This window comes from Ascaphus truei, chromosome 8 (assembly GCF_040206685.1).
Source record: "Ascaphus truei isolate aAscTru1 chromosome 8, aAscTru1.hap1, whole genome shotgun sequence".
NCBI lineage: Eukaryota > Metazoa > Chordata > Amphibia > Anura > Ascaphidae > Ascaphus > Ascaphus truei.
Window position 1 is genome coordinate 16443 of NC_134490.1, and position 23558 is coordinate 40000.

General features: G+C 49.8%; 1 protein-coding gene across 1 annotated transcript in view; it reads left to right on the forward strand.

Annotated features, from left to right (window-relative positions):
* The window catches only part of LOC142501008 (WD repeat- and FYVE domain-containing protein 4-like), a gene marked incomplete at its 5' end in the record, with an annotated part of 138053 nt that overhangs the window by 14717 nt on the left and 99778 nt on the right, over positions 1-23558 (forward strand). Inside the window, 5 exons of the mRNA XM_075610248.1 lie at positions 9228-9327; positions 11625-11830; positions 17836-17999; positions 20450-20614; positions 22073-22231. Coding sequence (XP_075466363.1) covers positions 9228-9327; positions 11625-11830; positions 17836-17999; positions 20450-20614; positions 22073-22231 — 794 coding nt within the window. The remainder of the gene's footprint in view (positions 1-9227; positions 9328-11624; positions 11831-17835; positions 18000-20449; positions 20615-22072; positions 22232-23558) is intronic.

A 23558-nucleotide genomic window follows, 5' to 3' on the forward strand; every position in this document is an offset into this window, starting at 1 on the left:
CCAGGGACCCAGCTATCTGAGAGCTTCTAGTTCCCTACATGCCCGGGGTCCCGGCTACCTGAGGGGCTTCTAGTTCCCTACATGCCCAGGGACCCAGCTATCTGAGAGCTTCTAGTTCCCTACATGCCCGGGGTCACGGCTACCTGAGGGGCTTCTAGTTCCCTACATGCCCAGGGACCCGGCTACCTGAGGGGCTTCTAGTTCCCGACATGTCCAGGGACCCGGCTACCTGAGGGGCTTCTAGTTCCCTACATGCCCAGGGACCCGGCTACCTGAGGGGCTTCTAGTTCCCTACATGCCCGGGGTCCCGGCTATCTGAGGGGCTTCTAGTTCCCTACATGCCCAGGGTACCAACTACCTGAGGGGCTTCTAGTTCCCTACATGCCCAGGGTCCCAGCTACCTGAGGGGCTTCTAGTTCCCGACATGCCCAGGGTCCCGGCTACCTGAGGGGCTTCTAGTTCCCTACATGCCCAGGGACCCGGCTACCTGAGGGGCTTCTAGTTCCCTACATGCCCAGGGTCCCGGCTACCTGAGGGGCTTCTAGTTCCCTACATGCCCAGGGTCCCAGCTACCTGAGGGGCTTCTAGTTCCCTACATGCCCAGGGTCCCAGCTACCTGAGGGGCTTCTAGTTCCCGACATGCCCAGGGTCCCAACTACCTGAGGGGCTTCTAGTTCCCTACATGCCCAGGGTCCCAGCTACCTGAGGGGCTTCTAGTTCCCTACATGCCCAGGGACCCAGCTACCTGAGGGGCTTCTAGTTCCTGACATGCCCAGGGTCCCGGCTATCTGAGGGGCTTCTAGTTCCCTACATGCCCAGGGTCCCAGCTACCTGAGGGGCTTCTAGTTCCCGACATGCCCAGGGTCCCCCTACCTGAGGGGCTTCTAGTTCTGTACATGCCCAGGGTCCCGGCTACCTGAGGGGCTTCTAGTTCCTGACATGCCCAGGGTCACGGCTACCTGAGGGGCTTCTAGTTCTGTACATGCCCAGGGTCCCGGCTACCTGAGGGGCTTCTAGTTCCCGACATGCCCAGGGTCCCAGCTACCTGAGGGGCTTCTAGTTCCTGACATGCCCAGGGTCATGGCTACCTGAGGGGCTTCTAGTTCCTGACATGCCCAGGGTCCCGCTACCTGAGGGGCTTCTAGTTCCCTACATGCCCAGGGTCCCGGCTACCTGAGGGGCTTCTAGTTCCCTACATGCCCAGGGACCCGGCTACCTGAGGGGCTTCTAGTTCCCTACATGCCCAGGGTCCCAACTACCTGAGGGGCTTCTAGTTCCCTACATGCCCAGGGTCCCAACTACCTGAGGGGCTTCTAGTTCCCTACATGCCCAGGGACCCGGCTACCTGAGGGGCTTCTAGTTCCCGACATGCCCAGGGACCCGGCTACCTGAGGAGCTTCTAGTTCCCGACATGCCCAGGGTCCCGCTACCTGAGGGGCTTCTAGTTCCCTACATGCCCAGGGACCCGGCTACCTGAGGGGCTTCTAGTTCCCTACATGCCCAGGGACCCAGCTATCTGAGAGCTTCTAGTTCCCTACATGCCCAGGGTCCCGGCTACCTGAGGTGCTTCTAGTTCCCTACATGCCCCGGGGTCCTGGCTACCTGAGGAGCTTCTAGTTCCCGACATGCCCAGGGTCCGGCTACCTGAGGGGCTTCTAGTTCCCTACATGCCCAGGGACACGGCTACCTGAGAGGCTTCTAGTTCCCGACATGCCCAGGGTCCCGCTACCTGAGGGGCTTCTAGTTCCCTACATGCCCAGGGACCCGGCTACCTGAGGAGCTTCTAGTTCCCTACATGCCCAGGGACCCGGCTACCTGAGGGGCTTCTAGTTCCCTACATGCCCAGGGTCCCGGCTACCTGAGGGGCTTCTAGTTCCCTACATGCCCAGGGTCCCGGCTACCTGAGGGGCTTCTAGTTCCCGACATGCCCAGGGTCCCGGCTACCTGAGGGGCTTCTAGTTCCCTACATGCCCAGGGTCCGGCTACCTGAGGGGCTTCTAGTTCCCGACATGCCCAGGGTCCCGGCTACCTGAGGGGCTTCTAGTTCCTGACATGCCCAGGGTCACGGCTACCTGAGGGGCTTCTAGTTCCCGACATGCCCAGGGACCCGGCTACCTGAGGGGCTTCTAGTTCCCGACATGCCCAGGGACCCGGCTACCTGAGGGGCTTCTAGTTCCCTACATGTCCAGGGACCTGAGGGGCTTCTAGTTCCCAACATGCCCAGGGTCCTGGCTACCTGAGGGGCTTCTAGTTCCCTACATGCCCAGGGTCCCAGCTACCTGAGGGGCTTCTAGTTCCCTACATGCCCAGGGTCCTGGCTACCTGAGGGGCTTCTAGTTCCCTACATGCCCAGGGTCCTGGCTATCTGAGGGGCTTCTAGTTCCCTACATGCCCAGGGTCCCGGCTACCTGAGGGGCTTCTAGTTCCCGACATGCCCAGGGTCCCGACTACCTGAGGGGCTTCTAGTTCCCTACATGCCCAGGGACCCGGCTACCTGAGAGGCTTCTAGTTCCCTACATGCCCAGGGACCCGGCTACGTGAGGGGCTTCTAGTTCCGTACATGCCCAGGGTCACGGCTACCTGAGAGGCTTCTAGTTCCCTACATGCCCAGGGACCCGGCTACCTGAGGGGCTTCTAGTTCCCTACATGCCCAGGGTCCCGGCTACCTGAGGGGCTTCTAGTTCCCTACATGCCTAGGGTCCCGGCTACCTGAGGGGCTTCTAGTTCCGTACATGCCCAGGGTCACGGCTACCTGAGGGGCTTCTAGTTCCCGACATGCCCAGGGTCCCGGCTACCTGAGGGGCTTCTAGTTCCCTACCGGTATACACATACACGCCCAGAGAGGTAATACCGGTATACACATACACGCCCAGAGAGGTAATACCGGTATACACGTACACGCCCAGAGAGGTAATACCGATATACACATACACGCCCAGAGAGGTAATAACGGTATACACATACACGCCCAGAGAGGTAATACCGGTATACACATACACGCCCAGAGAGGTAATACCGGTATACACGTACACGCCCAGAGAGGTAATACCGGTATACACATACACACCCAGAGAGGTAATACCGGTATACACATACACGCCCAGAGAGGTAATACCGGTATACACATACACGCCCAGAGAGGTAATACCGGTATACACATACACGCCCAGAGAGGTAATACCGGTATACACATACACGCCCAGAGAGGTAATACCGGTATACACATACACGCCCAGAGAGGTAATACCGGTATACACACACACGCCCAGAGAGGTAATACCGGTATACACACTCACGCCCAGAGAGGTAATACCGGTATACACATACACGCCCAGAGAGGTAATACCGGTATACACATACACGCCCAGAGAGGTAATACCGGTATACACACACACGCCCAGAGAGGTAATACCGATATACACATACACGCCCAGAGAGGTAATACCGGAATACACATACACGCCCAGAGAGGTAATACCGATATACACATACACGCCCAGAGAGGTAATACCGGTATACACATACACGCCCAGAGAGGTAATACCGGTATACACATACACGCCCAGAGAGGTAATACCGGTATACACATACACGCCCAGAGAGGTAATACCGGTATACACGTACACGCCCAGAGAGGTAATACCGATATACACATACACGCCCAGAGAGGTAATACCGATATACACATACACACCCAGAGAGGTAATACCGGTATACACATACACGCCCAGAGAGGTAATACCGGTATACACATACACGCCCAGAGAGGTAATACCGGTATACACATACACGCCCAGAGAGGTAATACCGGTATACACATACACGCCCAGAGAGGTAATACCGGTATACACATACACGCCCAGAGAGGTAATACCGGTACTGTATACACATACACACCCAGAGAGGTAATACCGGTATACACGTACACGCCCAGAGAGGTAATACCGGTATACACATACACGCCCAGAGAGGTAATACCGGTATACACGTACACGCCCAGAGAGGTAATACCGGTATACACATACACGCCCAGAGAGGTAATACCGGTATACACATACACACCCAGAGAGGTAATACCGGTATACACGTACACGCCCAGAGAGGTAATACCGGTATACACATACACGCCCAGAGAGGTAATACCAGTATACACATACATGTCCAGAGAGGTAATACCAGTATACACATACACGCCCAGGGAGGTAATACCGGTATACACATACACGCCCAGAGAGGTAATACCGGTATACACATACACGCCCAGAGAGGTAATACCGGTATACACATACACGCCCAGAGAGGTAACACCGGTATACACATACACGCCCAGAGAGGTAATACCGGTATACACGTACACGCCCAGAGAGGTAATATCGGTATACACATACACGCCCAGAGAGTTAATACCGGTATACACGTACACGCCCAGAGAGGTAATACCGGTATACACATACACGCCCAGAGAGGTAATATCGGTATACACATACACGCCCAGAGAGTTAATACCGGTATACACACACACGCCCAGAGAGGTAATACCGGTATACACACACACACCCAGAGAGGTAATACCGGTATACACGTACACGCCCAGAGAGGTAATACCGGTATACACGTACACGCCCAGAGAGGTAATACCGGTATACACGTATACACCCAGAGAGGTAATACCGGAATACACATACACGCCCAGGGAGCTAATACCGGTATACACGTACACGCCCAGAGAGGTAATACCGGTATACACATACTCGCCTTTAGAGGTAATACCGGTATACACATACACGCCCAGAGAGGTAATACCGGTATACACGTACACGCCCAGAGAGGTAATACCGGTATACACGTACACGCCCAGAGAGGTAATACCGGTATACACGTACACGCCCAGAGAGGTAATACCGGTATACACGTACACGCCCAGAGAGGTAATACCGGTATACACGTACACGCCCAGAGAGGTAATACCGGTATACACATACACACCCAGAGAGGTAATACCGGTATACACATACACGCCCAGAGAGGTAATACCGGTATACACACACACGCCCAGAGAGGTAATACCGGTATACACACACACACCCAGAGAGGTAATACCGGTATACACGTACACGCCCAGAGAGGTAATACCGGTATACACGTACACGCCCAGAGAGGTAATATCGGTATACACATACAGTAGCGACATCTTTTATTGCACTGAATGCCGCCGGCAAGCCGGGATCTACCCCAGCTGCCGCCAGTAACAACCGCGCGCCGCCGCGTTTCCCCCACGCACCCCCCCTCCACTTCGCGCGCAATTTTCCTCCCTTCCCGACCCCGTACCCGGCTCCTGCTCTGCCCCTCTGCTTCCCCGCACCCCCGCTTACCTTAATTTGATCTCCAGGGGTGTCGGGGAAGCCTGCGGAAGCCGGGGAAGACGGGGAAGCCGGGCGCGCATGTTACTGTGACGTCACAGTGCGCCGCCACGCGCCGCGGCTACCCGCTTCCCAGACGCATGCAGCCGGCGGCTTTTACTCGAATAAAAGCTGCCGCTGCTGTACACGCCCAGAGAGTTAATACCGGTATACACGTACACGCCCAGAGAGGTAATACCGGTATACACATACACGCCCAGAGAGGTAATATCGGTATACACATACACGCCCAGAGAGTTAATACCGGTATACACACACACGCCCAGAGAGGTAATACCGGTATACACACACACACCCAGAGAGGTAATACCGGTATACACGTACACGCCCAGAGAGGTAATACCGGTATACACGTACACGCCCAGAGAGGTAATACCGGTATACACGTATACACCCAGAGAGGTAATACCGGAATACACATACACGCCCAGGGAGCTAATACCGGTATACACGTACACGCCCAGAGAGGTAATACCGGTATACACATACTCGCCTTTAGAGGTAATACCGGTATACACATACACGCCCAGAGAGGTAATACCGGTATACACGTACACGCCCAGAGAGGTAATACCGGTATACACGTACACGCCCAGAGAGGTAATACCGGTATACACGTACACGCCCAGAGAGGTAATACCGGTATACACGTACACGCCCAGAGAGGTAATACCGGTATACACGTACACGCCCAGAGAGGTAATACCGGTATACACGTACACGCCCAGAGAGGTAATACCGGTATACACGTACACGCCCAGAGAGGTAATACCGGTATACACGTACACGCCCAGAGAGGTAATACCGGTATACACGTACACGCCCAGAGAGGTAATACCGGTATACACGTACACGCCCAGAGAGGTAATACCGGTATACACGTATACACCCAGAGAGGTAATACCGGAATACACATACACGCCCAGGGAGCTAATACCGGTATACACGTACACGCCCAGAGAGGTAATACCGGTATACACATACTCGCCTTTAGAGGTAATACCGGTATACACATACACGCCCAGAGAGGTAATACCGGTATACACGTACACGCCCAGAGAGGTAATACCGGTATACACGTACACGCCCAGAGAGGTAATACCGGTATACACGTACACGCCCAGAGAGGTAATACCGGTATACACGTACACGCCCAGAGAGGTAATACCGGTATACACGTACACGCCCAGAGAGGTAATACCGGTATACACGTACACGCCCAGAGAGGTAATACCGGTATACACGTACACGCCCAGAGAGGTAATACCGGTATACACGTACACGCCCAGAGAGGTAATACCGGTATACACGTACACGCCCAGAGAGGTAATACCGGTATACACGTACACGCCCAGAGAGGTAATACCGGTATACACGTACACGCCCAGAGAGGTAATACCGGTATACACGTACACGCCCAGAGAGGTAACACCGGTATACACATACACGTCCAGAGAGGTAATACCGATATACACACACGCCCAGAGAGGTAATACCGCTATACACGTACACGCCCAGAGAGGTAATACCGATATACACGTACACGCCCAGAGAGGTATTACCGGTATACACATACACGTCCAGAGAGGTAATACCGGTATACACATTCACGCCCAGAGAGGTAATACCGGTATACACATACACGTCCAGAGAGGTAATACCGGTATACACGTTCTCGCCCAGAGAGGTAATACCGGTATACACATTCACGCCCAGAGAGGTAATACCGGTATACACATACACGCCCAGAGAGGTAATACCGGTATACACATTCACGCCCAGAGAGTTAATACCGGTATACACATTCACGCCCAGAGAGGTAATACCGGTATACACATACACGCCCAGAGAGGTAATACCGGTATACACATACACGCCCAGAGAGGTAATACCGGTATACACATACACGCCCAGAGAGGTAATACCGGTATACACATTCACGCCCAGAGAGGTAATACCGGTATACACATACATGCCCAGAGAGGTAATACCGGTATACACATACACGCCCAGAGAGGTAATGCGGTATACACATACACGCCCAGAGAGGTAATACCGGTATACACATACACGCCCAGAGAGGTAATACCGGTATACACATACACGCCCAGAGAGGTAATACCGGTATACACATTCACGCCCAGAGAGGTAATACCGGTATACACGTACACGCCCAGAGAGGTAATACCGGTATACACATACACGCCCAGAGAGGTAATACCGGTATACACATACACCCCCAGAGAGGTAATACCGGTATACACATACACTCCCAGAGAGGTAATACCGGTATACACGTACACGCCCAGAGAGGTAATACCGGTATACACATACACGCCCAGAGAGGTAATACCGGTATACACATACACGCCCAGAGAGGTAATACCGGTATACACATACACGCCCAGAGAGGTAATACCGGTATACACACACACGCCCAGAGAGGTAATACCGGTATACACATACACGCCCAGAGAGGTAATACCGGTATACACATACACGCCCAGAGAGGTAATACCGGTATACGCATACACGTCCAGAGAGGTAATACCGGTATACACATACACGCCCAGAGAGGTAATACCGGTATACACATACACGCCCAGAGAGGTAATACCGGTATACACATACACTGGCGACACACTTTATTCGAGCTCGGCTAGTCCCACGAATTCGGGTATACCCGGGTGTATTGAGGTTTGTGACTGTTTTCTGCCCGAGTATATTGGGTTATTTTCTAGGCAGGGATTGAAGCATTTTATTCCCCCTGGCTGCAATACTGCACAGTATATATATATATACTGCATTACAATTCATGAATTTATGCCATCTGGTAGACACGCGAAGTATTGCAGCCTATTAAATCCTAATCATTATCATTTAACAAATCAGCCGCCCATCAGCCAGGCATGAACCCAGGCTGGGAAGGCAAATGCAACGGGGCTTGTCAGAGGTGAGGAGCGGCGCATTCCAGGTATCTGCCAGGTACATACCGGGTATTTGCTCGAATAAAGTGTGTCGGTGCAGTACACGCCCAGAGAGGTAATACCGGTATACACATACACGCCCAGAGAGGTAATACCTGTATACACATACACGCCCAGAGAGGTAATACCGGTATACACATTCACGCCCAGAGAGGTAATACCGGTATACACACACACGCCCAGAGAGGTAATACCGTATACACATATATGTCGAGGGGTAATACCAGCCACATACATGTCCGGTATGATCTCTCACTTTTTACCGGACAGAGTAACCAAATACCGGGGCAGTCCGGTTCAATACCGGACACCTGGAAACCCTGCGCGCGAGAGGCCCCCCTCTGAGAATCTATAATAACCGGCTCAGGACCTCGCTGGTTACCCAGGCATTTAACTACTGACCCACTAGCTGTCCGGCATTTAATAGCCACAGTACCGGCCCACCTTGCGTCTTTCCTTGTGTTCGGTCTCATTAATAACCTGATATGTTTTCTTCCTTTTCCATTTGTCGCTGTGACGCGCTGCGTCCCGTTGGGAGGAAAGCGCGATATAAATAAAGCTGTTATTATGATTTATTTGTAGTTCTTATCACAGCATTCTTCTTCTTTTTACTAATACTATTCTATACTCGGATAGTGCCAGCAGTACTTGCAGTTCTATAGTACAACATTGATACAATTCCTGTCCCCAAGAACTTACAATCTTAAGGTGTTTGATTTGCATTATAGGACCCCCTTATCAGAGAAGCCCCCGTAGCTCAGCCTGTGTCTCAGCCTCACTTCTGCCCCCTTGTTCCCATCTCTCCCTCGGGGGTCTGCAGATAGCGGCATCGGCTCTGGACGGACAGTTTGGATTCGGAATCAGCTCCTGGGGGTCCTGAGTGGCGTTCTGAGCCCCCCCACATCACGCCTGTCCGAGCAGTAAGTCCGAGCGGGACATACAGTAGATAGGCTCAGGATGAGTGCTGTGTGCAGGCATGCAGTGTGTGCACGAGGCCGAGTATTAGGCAGTGTGTGCACGAGGCCGAGTATTATGCAGTGTGTGCACGAGGCCGAGTATTATGCTGTGTGTGCACGAGGCCGAGTATTATGCTGTGTGTGCACGAGGCAGAGTATTATGCAGTGTGCACGAGGCAGAGTATTATGCAGTGTGCACGAGGCCGAGTATTATGCATGTGTGCACGAGGCAGAGTATTATGCTGTGTGTGCACGAGGCAGAGTATTATGCAGTGTGTGCACGAGGCAGAGTATTATGCAGTGTGTGCACGAAGCCGAGTATTATGCAGTGTGTGCACGAGGCCGAGTATTATGCAGTGTGTGCACGAGGCCGAGTATTATGCAGTGTGTGCACGAGGCAGAGTATTATGCTGTGTGTGCACGAGGCAGAGTATTATGCAGTGTGTGCACGAGGCAGAGTATTATGCAGTGTGTGCACGAAGCCGAGTATTATGCTGTGTGTGCACGAGGCCGAGTATTATGCAGTGTGCACGAGGCAGAGTATTATGCAGTGTGTGCACGAGGCCGAGTATTATGCTGTGTGTGCACGAGGCTGAGTATTATGCAGTGTGTGCACGAGGCAGAGTATTATGCAGTGTGTGCACGAGGAGAGTATTATGCAGTGTGTGCACGAGGCAGAGTATTATGCAGTGTGTGCACGAGGCAGAGTATTATGCAGTGTGTGCACGAGGCAGAGTATTATGCAGTGTGTGCACGAGGCAGAGTATTATGCAGTGTGTGCACGAGGCAGAGTATTATGCAGTGTGTGCACGAGGCCGAGTATTATGCAGTGTGTGCACAAGGCCGAGTATTATGCAGTGTGCACGAGCAGAGTATTATGCAGTGTGTGCACGAGGCAGAGTATTATGCAGTGTGCACGAGGCTGAGTATTATGCAGTGTGCACGAGCAGAGTATTATGCAGTGTGCGCACGAGGCTGAGTATTATGCAGTGTGCGCACGAGGCCGAGTATTATGCAGAGTGCACGAGGCAGAGTATTATGCAGTGTGTGCACGAGGCCGAGTATTATGCAGTGTGCACGAGGCAGAGTATTATGCAGTGTGTGCACGAGGCAGAGTATTATGCTGTGTCTGCACGAGGCAGAGTATTATGCAGTGTGTGCACGAGGCCGAGTATTATGCAGTGTGCACGAGGCAGAGTATTATGCAGTGTGTGCACGAGGCAGAGTATTATGCAGTGTGTGCACGAGGCAGAGTATTATGCAGTGTGCACGAGGCAGAGTATTATGCAGTGTGTGCACAAGGCAGAGTATTATGCAGTGTGTGCACGAGGCAGAGTATTATGCTGTGTCTGCACGAGGCAGAGTATTATGCAGTGTGTGCACGAGGCAGAGTATTATGCAGTGTGTGCACGAGGCCGAGTATTATGCAGTGTGTGCACGAGGCTGAGTATTATGCAGTGTGCACGAGGCAGAGTATTATGCAGTGTGTGCACGAGGCAGAGTATTATGCAGTGTGTGCACGAGGCCGAGTTTTATGCAGTGTGTGCACGAGGCAGAGTATTATGCAGTGTGTGCACGAGGCAGAGTATTATGCAGTGTGTGCACGAGGCAGAGTATTATGCAGTGTGTGCACGAGGCAGAGTATTATGCTGTGTCTGCACGAGGCAGAGTATTATGCAGTGTGTGCACGAGGCAGAGTATTATGCAGTGTGTGCACGAGGCCGAGTATTATGCAGTGTGTGCACGAGGCCGAGTATTATGCAGTGTGCACGAGGCAGAGTATTATGCAGTGTGTGCACGAGGCAGAGTATTATGCAGTGTGTGCACGAGGCCGAGTTTTATGCAGTGTGTGCACGAGGCAGAGTATTATGCAGTGTGTGCACGAGGCAGAGTATTATGCAGTGTGTGCACGAGGCCGAGTTTTATGCAGTGTGCACGAGGCAGAGTATTATGCAGTGTGTGCACGAGGCAGAGTATTATGTAGTGTGTGCACGAGGCAGAGTATTATGCAGTGTGCACGAGGCAGAGTATTATGCAGTGTGCACGAGGCAGAGTATTATGCAGTGGGAATGAGGACCTATATACTAAGATCCCTTCAGTCGCTGAGACCCCTGACCGTCCGGTCACTTATTCGCTCAGCTGAGCGGTGTCGTATGGCGCAGCGCTGCGTAGTAAATAAGAGCCTGACTTTCTGCGGAAGCCAATTCCATTGGTAGGCTACCTGCCGAAGTGCCTGTCTTCCCCTCTGGTTCGCTTTGCAGGCAGCAGGAGGAGATGTTGGTGACGCTTGGGCCGGACTGGTTCCTGCTGTTTGTCCAGCCCTCTGTCCATCCTTCCAGCATTGTCCTGGGGGTGACGTTAGTGGGACACCTTCTCCAGGTCCGGGGACTACTCACCCGCTTCAAGGCAATGGTCAAGCCGGGCGCATGCGTGGCACACGCCACGTGTGAGCTGAATATACTCATGGGTCAGTGGTGTAACATCCCATTCACTATCCTCAGATTATTGCTAATACTGTCATTACAGTATATCTCCCTGCTACCCAATGTAATACTATCCTTATATCTCCCTGCTACCCCATGTAATACTATCCTTATATCTCCCTGCTACCCAGTGTAATACTATCCTTATATCTCACTGCTACCCAATGTAATACTATCCTTATATCTCCCTGCTACCCAGTGTAATACTATCCTTATATCTCCCTGCTACCCAATGTAATACTATCCTTATATCTCCCTGCTACCCAATGTAATACTATCCTTATATCTCCCTGCTACCCAATGTAATACTATCCTTATATCTCCCTGTTACCCAATGTAATACTATCCTTATATCTCCCTGCTACCCAGTGTAATACTATCCTTATATCTCCCTGTTACCCAGTGTAATACTATCCTTATATCTCACTGCTACCCAGTGTAATACTATCCTTATATCTCCCTGCTACCCAATGTAATACTATCCTTATATCTCCCTGTTAACCAGTGTAATACTATCCTTATATCTCACTGCTACCCAATGTAATACTATCCTTATATCTCCCTGCTACCCAATGTAATACTATCCTTATATCTCACTGCTACCCAGTGTAATACTATCCTTATATCTCCCTGTTACCCAATGTAATACTATCCTTATATCTCCCTGCTACCCAATGTAATACTATCCTTATATCTCACTGCTACCCAGTGTAATACTATCCTTATATCTCACTGCTACCCAATGTAATACTATCCTTATATCTCCCTGCTACCCAATGTAATACTATCCTTATATCTCACTGCTACCCAGTGTAATACTATCCTTATATCTCACTGCTACCCATTGTAATACTATCCTTATATCTCCCTGCTACCCAATGTAATACTATCCTTATATCTCACTGCTACCCAATGTAATACTATCCTTATATCTCCCTGCTACCCAGTGTAATACTATCCTTATATCTCCCTGCTACCCAATGTAATACTATCCTTATATCTCACTGCTACCCAATGTAATAATATCCTTATATCTCCCTGCTACCCAATGTAATACTATCCTTATATCTCCCTACTACCCAATGTAATACTATCCTTATATCTCCCTGCTACCCAATGTAATACTATCCTTATATCTCCCTGCTACCCAGTGTAATACTATCCTTATATCTCCCTGCTACCCAATGTAATATTATCCTTATATCTCCCTGCTACCCAATGTAATACTATCCTTATATCTCACTGCTACCCAGTGTAATACTATCCTTATATCTCCCTGCTACCCAATGTAATACTATCCTTATATCTCACTGCTACCCAGTGTAATACTATCCTTATATCTCACTGCTACCCAGTGTAATACTATCCTTATATCTCACGGCTACCCAGTGTAATACTATCCTTATATCTCACTGCTACCCAATGTAATACTATCCTTATATCTCACTGCTACCCAATGTTATACTATCCTTATATCTCACTGCTACCCAATTAATACTATCCTTATATCTCCCTGCTACCCAGTGTAATACTATCCTTATATCTCACTGCTACCCAGTGTAATACTATCCTTATATCTCACTGCTACCCAATGTAATACTATCCTTATATCTCCCTGTTACCCGGTGTAATACTATCCTTATATCTCACTGCTACCCAATTAATACTATCCTTATATCTCACTGCTACCCAGTGTAATACTATCCTTATATCTCACTGCTACCCAATGTTATACTATCCTTATATCTCACTGCTACCCAATGTAATACTATGCTTATATCTCCCTGCTACCCAGTGTAATACTATCCTTATATCTCCCTGCTACCCAATGTAATACTATCCTTATATCTCACTGCTACCCAATGTAATATTATCCTTATATCTCCCTGCTACCCAATGTAATACTATCCTTATATCTCACTGCTACCCAATGTAATACTATCCTTATATCTCACTGCTACCCAATGTAATACTATCCTTATATCTCCCTGCTACCCAATGTAATACTATCCTTATATCTCCCTGCTACCCAATGTAATACTATCCTTATATCTCCCTGCTACCCAGTGTAATACTATCCTTATATCTCCCTGCTACCCAATGTAATACTATCCTTATATCTCCCTGTTACCCGGTGTAATACTATCCTTATATCTCCCTGCTACCCGGTGTAATACTATCCTTATATCTCCCTGCTACCCAGTGTAATACTATCCTTATATCTCCCTGCTACCCAGTGTAATACTATCCTTATATCTCACTGCTACCCAGTGTAATACTATCCTTATATCTCACTGCTACCCAATGTAATACTATCCTTATATCTCCCTGCTACCCAGTGTAATACTATCCTTATATCTCCCTGTTACCCAGTGTAATACTATCCTTATATCTCCCTGTTACCCTGTGTAATACTATCCTTATATCTCCCTGCTACCCAGTGTAATACTATCCTTATATCTCCCTGCTACCCAGTGTAATACTATCCTTATATCTCCCTGCTACCCATTGTAATACTATCCTTATATCTCCCTGCTACCCAGTGTAATACTATCCTTATATCTCACTGCTACCCAATGTAATATTATCCTTATATCTCCCTGCTACCCATTGTAATACTATCCTTATATCTCCCTGCTACCCAATGTAATACTATCCTTATATCTCACTGCTACCCAGTGTAATACTATCCTTATATCTCCCTGTTACCCAATGTTATACTATCCTTATATCTCCCTGCTACCCAATGTAATACTATCCTTATATCTCCCTGCTACCCAGTGTAATACTATCCTTATATCTCCCTGCTACCCATTGTAATACTATCCTTATATCTCCCTGCTACCCAATGTAATACTATCCTTATATCTCACTGCTACCCAGTGTAATACTATCCTTATATCTCCCTGCTACCCATTGTAATACTATCCTTATATCTCCCTGCTACCCAATGTAATACTATCCTTATATCTCACTGCTACCCAATGTAATACTATCCTTATATCTCCCTGCTACCCCATGTAATACTATCCTTATATCTCCCTGCTACCCAATGTAATACTATCCTTATATCTCACTGCTACCCAATGTAATAATATCCTTATATCTCCCTGCTACCCAATGTAATACTATCCTTATATCTCCCTGCTACCCAATGTAATACTATCCTTATATCTCCCTGCTACCCAGTGTAATACTATCCTTATATCTCACTGCTACCCAGTGTAATACTATCCTTATATCTCACTGCTACCCAGTGTAATACTATCCTTATATCTCCCTGCTACCCAGTGTAATACTATCCTTATATCTCCCTGCTACCCAGTGTAATACTATCCTTATATCTCCCTGCTACCCTGTGTAATACTATCCTTATATCTCCCTGCTACCCATTGTAATACTATCCTTATATCTCACTGCTACCCAATGTAATATTATCCTTATATCTCCCTGCTACCCAGTGTAATACTATCCTTATATCTCCCTGCTACCCAGTGTAATACTATCCTTATATCTCACTGCTACCCAATGTAATACTATCCTTATATCTCCCTGCTACCCAGTGTAATACTATCCTTATATCTCACTGCTACCCATTGTAATACTATCCTTATATCTCCCTGCTACCCAGTGTAATACTATCCTTATATCTCACTGCTACCCAATGTAATACTATCCTTATATCTCCCTGCTACCCAGTGTAATACTATCCTTATATCTCACTGCTACCCATTGTAATACTATCCTTATATCTCCCTGCTACCCAGTGTAATACTATCCTTATATCTTCCTGCTACCCAGTGTAATACTATCCTTATATCTCACTGCTACCCAATGTAATACTATCCTTATATCTCCCTGCTACCCAGTGTAATACTATCCTTATATCTCCCTGCTACCCAGTGTAATACTATCCTTATATCTCCCTGCTACCCAGTGTAATACTATCCTTATATCTCACTGCTACCCAATGTAATACTATCCTTATATCTCACTGCTACCCATTGTAATACTATCCTTATATCTCCCTGCTACCCAATGTAATACTATCCTTATATCTCCCTGCTACCCAGTGTAATACTATCCTTATATCTCCCTGCTACCCAGTGTAATACTATCCTTATATCTCCCTGCTACCCAGTGTAATACTATCCTTATATCTCCCTGCTACCCAATGTAATATTATCCTTATATCTCCCTGCTACCCAATGTAATACTATCCTTATATCTCACTGCTACCCAGTGTAATACTATCCTTATATCTCACTGCTACCCAATGTAATACTATCCTTATATCTCACTGCTACCCAATGTAATACTATCCTTATATCTCCCTGCTACCCATTGTAATACTATCCTTATATCTCACTGCTACCCAATGTAATACTGTCCTTATATCTCCCTGCTACCCAGTGTAATACTATCCTTATATCTCACTGCTACCCAATGTAATACTATCCTTATATCTCCCTGCTACCCAGTGTAATACTATCCTTATATCTCACTGCTACCCATTGTAATACTATCCTTATATCTCCCTGCTACCCAGTGTAATACTATCCTTATATCTCCCTGCTACCCAATGTAATACTATCCTTATATCTCCCTGCTACCCAGTGTAATACTATCCTTATATCTCACTGCTACCCATTGTAATACTATCCTTATATCTCCCTGCTACCCAGTGTAATACTATCCTTATATCTCACTGCTACCCAGTGTAATACTATCCTTATATCTCACTGCTACCCAATGTAATACTATCCTTATATCTCCCTGCTACCCAGTGTAATACTATCCTTATATCTCCCTGCTACCCAGTGTAATACTATCCTTATATCTCCCTGCTACCCAGTGTAATACTATCCTTATATCTCCCTGCTACCCAATGTAATACTATCCTTATATCTCCCTGCTACCCAATGTAATACTATCCTTATATCTCACTGCTACCCAGTGTAATACTATCCTTATATCTCACTGCTACCCATTGTAATACTATCCTTATATCTCCCTGCTACCCAGTGTAATACTATCCTTATATCTCACTGCTACCCAATGTAATACTATCCTTATATCTGACTGCTACCCAGTGTAATACTATCCTTATATCTCCCTGCTACCCAGTGTAATACTATCCTTATATCTCACTGCTACCCAGTGTAATACTATCCTTATATCTCACTGCTACCCATTGTAATACTATCCTTATATCTCCTGCTACCCAGTGTAATACTATCCTTATATCTCACTGCTACCCAATGTAATACTATCCTTATATCTGACTGCTACCCAGTGTAATACTATCCTTATATCTCCCTGCTACCCAGTGTAATACTATCCTTATATCTCACTGCTACCCAGTGTAATACTATCCTTATATCTCCCTGTTACCCAATGTAATACTATCCTTATATCTCCCTGCTACCCAGTGTAATACTATCCTTATATCTCACTGCTACCCAATGTAATACTATCCTTATATCTCCCTGCTACCCAGTGTAATACTATCCTTATATCTCACTGCTACCCAATGTAATACTATCCTTATATCTCACTGCTACCCAGTGTAATACTATCCTTATATCTCCCTGTTACCCAATGTTATACTATCCTTATATCTCCCTGCTACCCAGTGTAATACTATCCTTATATCTCCCTGCTACCCCATGTAATACTATCCTTATATCTCACTGCTACCCAATGTAATACTATCCTTATATCTCACTGCTACCCAGTGTAATACTATCCTTATATCTCCCTGTTACCCAATGTTATACTATCCTTATATCTCGCTGTTACCCCGATGTTGCGTGCGCCTGACACACAGTAACTCGGTGCTGATACCCGGCTTCTGATCTGAATGTTCAGGTTTCACAGCTGAACAATCGATCAATTTGAGCCTCTGGTTAGAAATTCAACGTCAGCTCATTTTCCTTTGTGTGCCAGTCCTGTTATCCATTTATCTGCCTCTCTGACTCCCTTACAGATAACCTAAGAGCCAGCCCCGCCGCGTCCGCCGGCGGCCTCCCCCCCCTCTCCGCCTTCTCCGTCCTCCTGGAAAACGTCCGTCACCATTTTGAGAATCCCCAAATGTACCCGCTGCTTTGCTCGATGTTACTCCGATCTCTGCCGGCCACGGACCCCGCTGAGGTGAGGAGCTCAGTCACACTCTGCATCGCGGCAGGTCGGGGGCGTGGCAGGGAGGGATAGAGGGCCCGAGACAGCTGGAGGGGGATGAGACATTGAGGCAGAGCTCTGTACACGTGGGAAGACGTGAGACGCCTTTGCAGTTTGGGGTAAGAATCGGGAAGTTAGGACAAAATAAATCCCTTTACTTTCAAAAGAAAATGGAAATTGTAAACTTGTTTAAAGCAAAATGGGTGGCGCTCCGGGCGTGGAAATAACGTAGTGGTGGTACGTGGCACGCCGTGGTTCCATCGTATTTCAACCACGGTAATGAGATGTTATTATTCTTCCGTATCCCACGACAATGTGGCAATAATGCACCGTGCGTGTAAAGCGCAGGAAGTGGGTGGCAGCGCAGCATGTATAGCGCAGGAAGTTGGTGGCAGCGCAGCGTGTAAAGCGCAGGAAGTCGGTGGCAGCGCAGGAATTCGGTGGCAGCACAGCGAGTAAAGCGCAGGAAGTCGGTGGCAGTGCAGCGTGTAAAGCGCAGGAAGTCGGTGACAGCGCAGCGTGTAAAGCGCAGGAAGTCGGTGGCAGCGCAGAAATTCGGTGGCAGCGCAGAGTGTAAAGCGCAGGAAGTCAGTGGCAGCGCAGCGTGTAAAGCGCAGGAAGTCGGTGGCAGCGCAGGAAGTCGGTGGCAGCGTGTAAAGCGCAGGAAGTCGGTGGCAGCGCAGCGTGTAAAGCGCAGGAAGTCGGTGGCAGCGCAGCGTGTAAAGCGCAGGAAGTCGGTGGCAGCGCAGGAAGTCGGTGGCAGCGTGTAAAGCGCAGGAAGTCGGTGGCAGCGCAGCGTGTAAAGCGCAGGAAGTCGGTGGCAGCGCAGCGTGTAAAGCGCAGGAAGTCGGTGGCAGCGCAGCGTGTAAAGCGCAGGAAGTCGGTGGCAGCGCAGCGTGTAAAGCGCAGGAAGTCGGTGGCAGCGCAGGAATTCGGTGGCAGCGCAGCGTGTAAAGCGCAGGAAGTCGGTGGCAGCGCAGGAATTCGGTGGCAATGCAGCGTGTAAAGCGCAGGAAGTCGGTGGCAGCGCAGGAATTCGGTGGCAATGCAGCGTGTAAAGCGCAGGAAGTCGGTGGCAGTGCAGCGTGTAAAGCGCAGGAAGTCGGTGACAGCGCAGCGTGTAAAGCGCAGGAAGTCGGTGGCAGCGCAGCGTGTAAAGCGCAGGAAGTCGGTGGCAGCGCAGGAATTCGGTGGCAGCGCAGCGTGTAAAGCGCAGGAAGTCGGTGGCAGCGCAGGAATTCGGTGGCAGCGCAGCGTGTAAAGCGCAGGAAGTCGGTGGCAGCGCAGGAATTCGGTGGCAATGCAGCGTGTAAAGCGCAGGAAGTCGGTGGCAGCGCAGGAATTCGGTGGCAATGCAGCGTGTAAAGCGCAGGAAGTCGGTGGCAGCGCAGGAATTCGGTGGCAATGCAGCGTGTAAAGCGCAGGAAGTCGGTGGCAGTGCAGCGTGTAAAGCGCAGGAAGTCGGTGACAGCGCAGCGTGTAAAGCGCAGGAAGTCGGTGGCAGCGCAGAAATTCGGTGGCAGCGCAGCGTGTAAAGCGCAGGAAGTCGGTGGCAGCGCAGCGTGTAAAGCGCAGGAAGTCGGTGGCAGCGCAGAAATTCGGTGGCAGCGCAGCGTGTAAAGCGCAGGAAGTCGGTGGCAGCGCAGCGTGTAAAGCGCAGGAAGTCGGTGGCAGCGCAGCGTGTAAAGCGCAGGAAGTCGGTGGCAGCGCAGGAATTCGGTGGCAGCTCTGCACAGCGTGTAAAGCGCAGGAAGTCGGAGAGGGGACTTTAGGAAAGTAAGAGGGGTCTTGATTTCGGGATGAGATTTTGAGGTGAGATTTTGAGGTGAGATTGCGGGGTGAGATTGCGGGGTGAGATTGCGGGGTGAGATTGCGGGGTGAGATTGCGGGGTGAGATTGCGGGGTGAGATTGCGGGGTGAGATTGCGGGGTGAGATTGCGGGGTGAGATTGCGGGGTGAGATTGCGGGGTGAGATTGCGGGGTGAGATTGCGGGGTGAGATTGCGGGGTGAGATTGCGGGGTGAGATTGCGGGGTGAGATTGCGGGGTGAGATTGCGGGGTGAGATTGCGGGGTGAGATTGCGGGGTGAGATTGCGGGGTGAGATTTTGGGGTGAGATTGCGGGGGGAAATTTTGGGGTGAGATTGCGGGGGGAGATTGCGGGGTGAGAAGCCATACTACGTCTGACGATTCCTAGAGGTAACATCCTAACTCAGGCTGTAAGAATAAGGATTTAGGGCCATATTACTAAGCAGTGCTATGCCATAAGACGCCTTCAGGCCAGTTCTCTTGAGTGGCTGGAAGGTTTCTGCCGAGGCACGGTATAGGTTGGCACCGGTTAGTACGGCGGGCGCTGTTTGTCAGCGCGATGCTTTGGTGTCAGAATGAGGAACCTGTGAGCTCACGACGTCTGCCTCCTGCCAGGGAGACGTGCAGGGAAAGCTGCGGGACTTGTACCAGAACCACGGAGCGGACCTCATCCTGCAGGACTTGTACCAGAACCACCGAGCGGACCTTATCCTGCAGGACGGACTCTGCGCCGAGGCAGCTCTCCTGCTGCTGGCCATGGTGAAGGCCGCACTGTGTCAGGTGCGTGTGTCACTAGGCCCATAACATGCGTGTTAGGAAACCACCGCGTATTCCTGTGGTCAAGCGTCCAGTTACGCATCGTATCGGAGAAGTGTTATAGCAATAGAGCTGTGCTCAGGATGTGGGGAGCGGGTCAGTGTTTGGGGGGAGGGGGTCAGTTTTTGGGGGGAGGGGGTCAGTGTTTTGGGGGCGGGAGGTCAGTGTTTGGGGAGAGCAGGTCAGTGTTTGGGGAGAGCAGGTCAGTGGGGAGAGCAGGTCAGTGTTTGTGTGGTGGAGGTCAGTGTTTGGGGGGAGGAGGGCAGTGGGGAGAGGAGGTCAGTGGGGAGAGCAGGTCAGTGTATTGGGGGCAGGAGGTCAGTGTTTGGGTGGTGGAGGTCAGTGTTTGGGGAGAGGAGGTCAGTGGGGAGAGCAGGTCAGTGTTTTGAGGGCGGGAGGTCAGTGTTCGGGGGGAGGAGGGCAGTGGGGAGAGAAGGTCACTGTGTTGGGGGTGGGAGGTCAGTGTTTGGGGGGAGAAGGGCAGTGTTTGGGTGGTGGAGGTCAGTATTTTAAGGACAGAGGTCAGTTTTTTGTGGGGAGGTCAGTGTTTGGGGGTGGAGGTCAGTGGGGGGCAGAGGTCAGTGTTTGGGGAGCAGAGATCAGTGTTTGGGGGGAGGTGGTCAGTATTTGGGGGGTGGAGGTCAGTGGGGAGAGAATGTGAGTGTTTGGGGGCGGGAGGTCAGTGTTTGGGGGCGGAGGTCAGTTTTTTGAGGGCGGGAGGTCAGTGTTCGGGGGGAGGAGGGCAGTGTTTGGGTGGTGGAGGTCAGTATTTTAAGGACATAGGTCAGTTTTTTGTGGGGAGGTCAGTGTTTGGGGGTGGAGGTCAGTGGGGGGCAGAGGTCAGTGTTTGGGGAGCAGAGATCAGTGTTTGGGGGGAGGTCAGTGGGGAGAGGTGGTCAGTGTTTGGGGGGTGGAGGTCAGTGGGGAGAGAATGTGAGTGTTTGGGGGCGGGAGGTCAGTGTTTGGGGGCGGAGGTCAGTATTTTGGGGGCAGAGGTCAGTTTTTTGGGGGGAAGTCAGTGTTTGGTGGCGGAGGTCAGTGGGGGGCAGAGGTCAGTGTTTGGGGGGAGGTCAGTGGGGAGAGAATGTCAGTGTTTGGGGAGGGCAGAGGTCCGTGTTTGGGGGGTAGAGGTCCATGTTTGGGGGGCAGGAGGTCAGTGTTTGGGGGGTGGGAGGTCAGTGTGTGGGGGGCAGAGGTCAGTGTTTGGGATGCAAATTTCAACCTGAAAAAATTCTGAGGTTTACTTAATAAAACCTATTATTTGGGAGTATTTGTCCTGAGATTCCTATCCCTGCTCTTAACCCTATAATGCTGCTTTTGTATCCTTCACCCCCATAACATTACCAAACGCAGTGAGCGCTGTTCTGCAGGGCCCACCCTTCTTGGCTTTGGCTATTGATGTTGATGTCTTTCTACCTTCAGGAGACAGCCAGTGCAGATACGCCCGGGGTATTAATACTCTCGAGCAGTGCGATGCAGTTCCTCTGCCTGATATATCACAGATACCCCAGTGATGGCCTCTGGGTGACAGCTGACTTCATTCACCCCTTGGGCAGCCTTCTCTTCCAGTCTGCAGCCCAGGTAAGTGGCGTCCAGCTCCAGCTCCATGCACATTGGGGGCTTCACTGGGAGGATCCCACGGGTGGGGTTATAGATGTGTCCGTATTGGTTGAATCATGGAGACATCGTATTGCTCGCTGGGTAGGGAGAAGTTCCTAGTATTGGTAAATCCCAAGTATTGGTTGATTGGGAGAACATTGTTGGGTAACTTGCAGGGGGTATCATTTTGGTAGGGAGTAAAGAATTTTACATTTCCTTATTTTCATTGGTTGATGATATATATATATATATATATATATATATATATATATCATCATATATACTGTATATATATCTGTATCTGTATATATATATATGTATCTGTATCTGTGTATATATATATGTATCTGTATATATATATATATGTACCTGTATCTGCCTCCTCCTTGATCTGCACGTGGATTTATAACATCTTATCTCACTGCTCATTGGTCTGTCCATGTACTGAGTGTCTCTGTACTGTATATGTGCGGGTTTTTGTTCTCATTGTTACACACCTGGATGTACCTCCCTTCCATTGTTACACACCTGGATGTACCTCCCTTCCATTGTTACACACCTGGGCGTACGTCCCTTCCATTGTTACACACCTGGGTGTACGTCCCTTCCATTGTTACACACCTGGGTGTACGTCCCTTCCATTGTTACACACCTGGGCATACCTCCCTTCCATTGTTACACACCTGGATGTACGTCCCTTCCATTGTTACACACCTGGGTGTACGTCCCTTCCATTGTTACACACCTGGGTGTACGTCCCTTCCATTGTTACACACCTGGGCATACCTCCCTTCCATTGTTACACACCTGGATGTACATCCCTTCCATTGTTACACACCTTGGTGTACCTCCCTTCCATTGTTACACACCTGGGTGGACGTCCCTTCCATTGTTACACACCTGGGCATACCTCCCTTCCATTGTTACACACCTGGATGTACATCCCTTCCATTGTTACACACCTTGGTGTACCTCCCTTCCATTGTTACACACCTGGGTGTACGTCCCTTCCATTGTTACACACCTGGGTGTACGTCCCTTCCATTGTTACACACCTTGGTGTACCTCCCTTCCATTGTTACACACCTGGGTGTACCTCCCTTCCATTGTTACACACCTCGATGTACCTCCCTTCCATTGTTACACACCTGGGTGTGCCTCCCTTCCATTGTTACACACCTGGGTGTACTTCCCTTCCATTGTTACACACCTGGGTGTGCCTCCCTTCCATTGTTACACACCTGGGCGTACCTCCCTTCCATTGTTACACACCTGGGTGTACCTCCCTTCCATTGTTACACACCTGGGT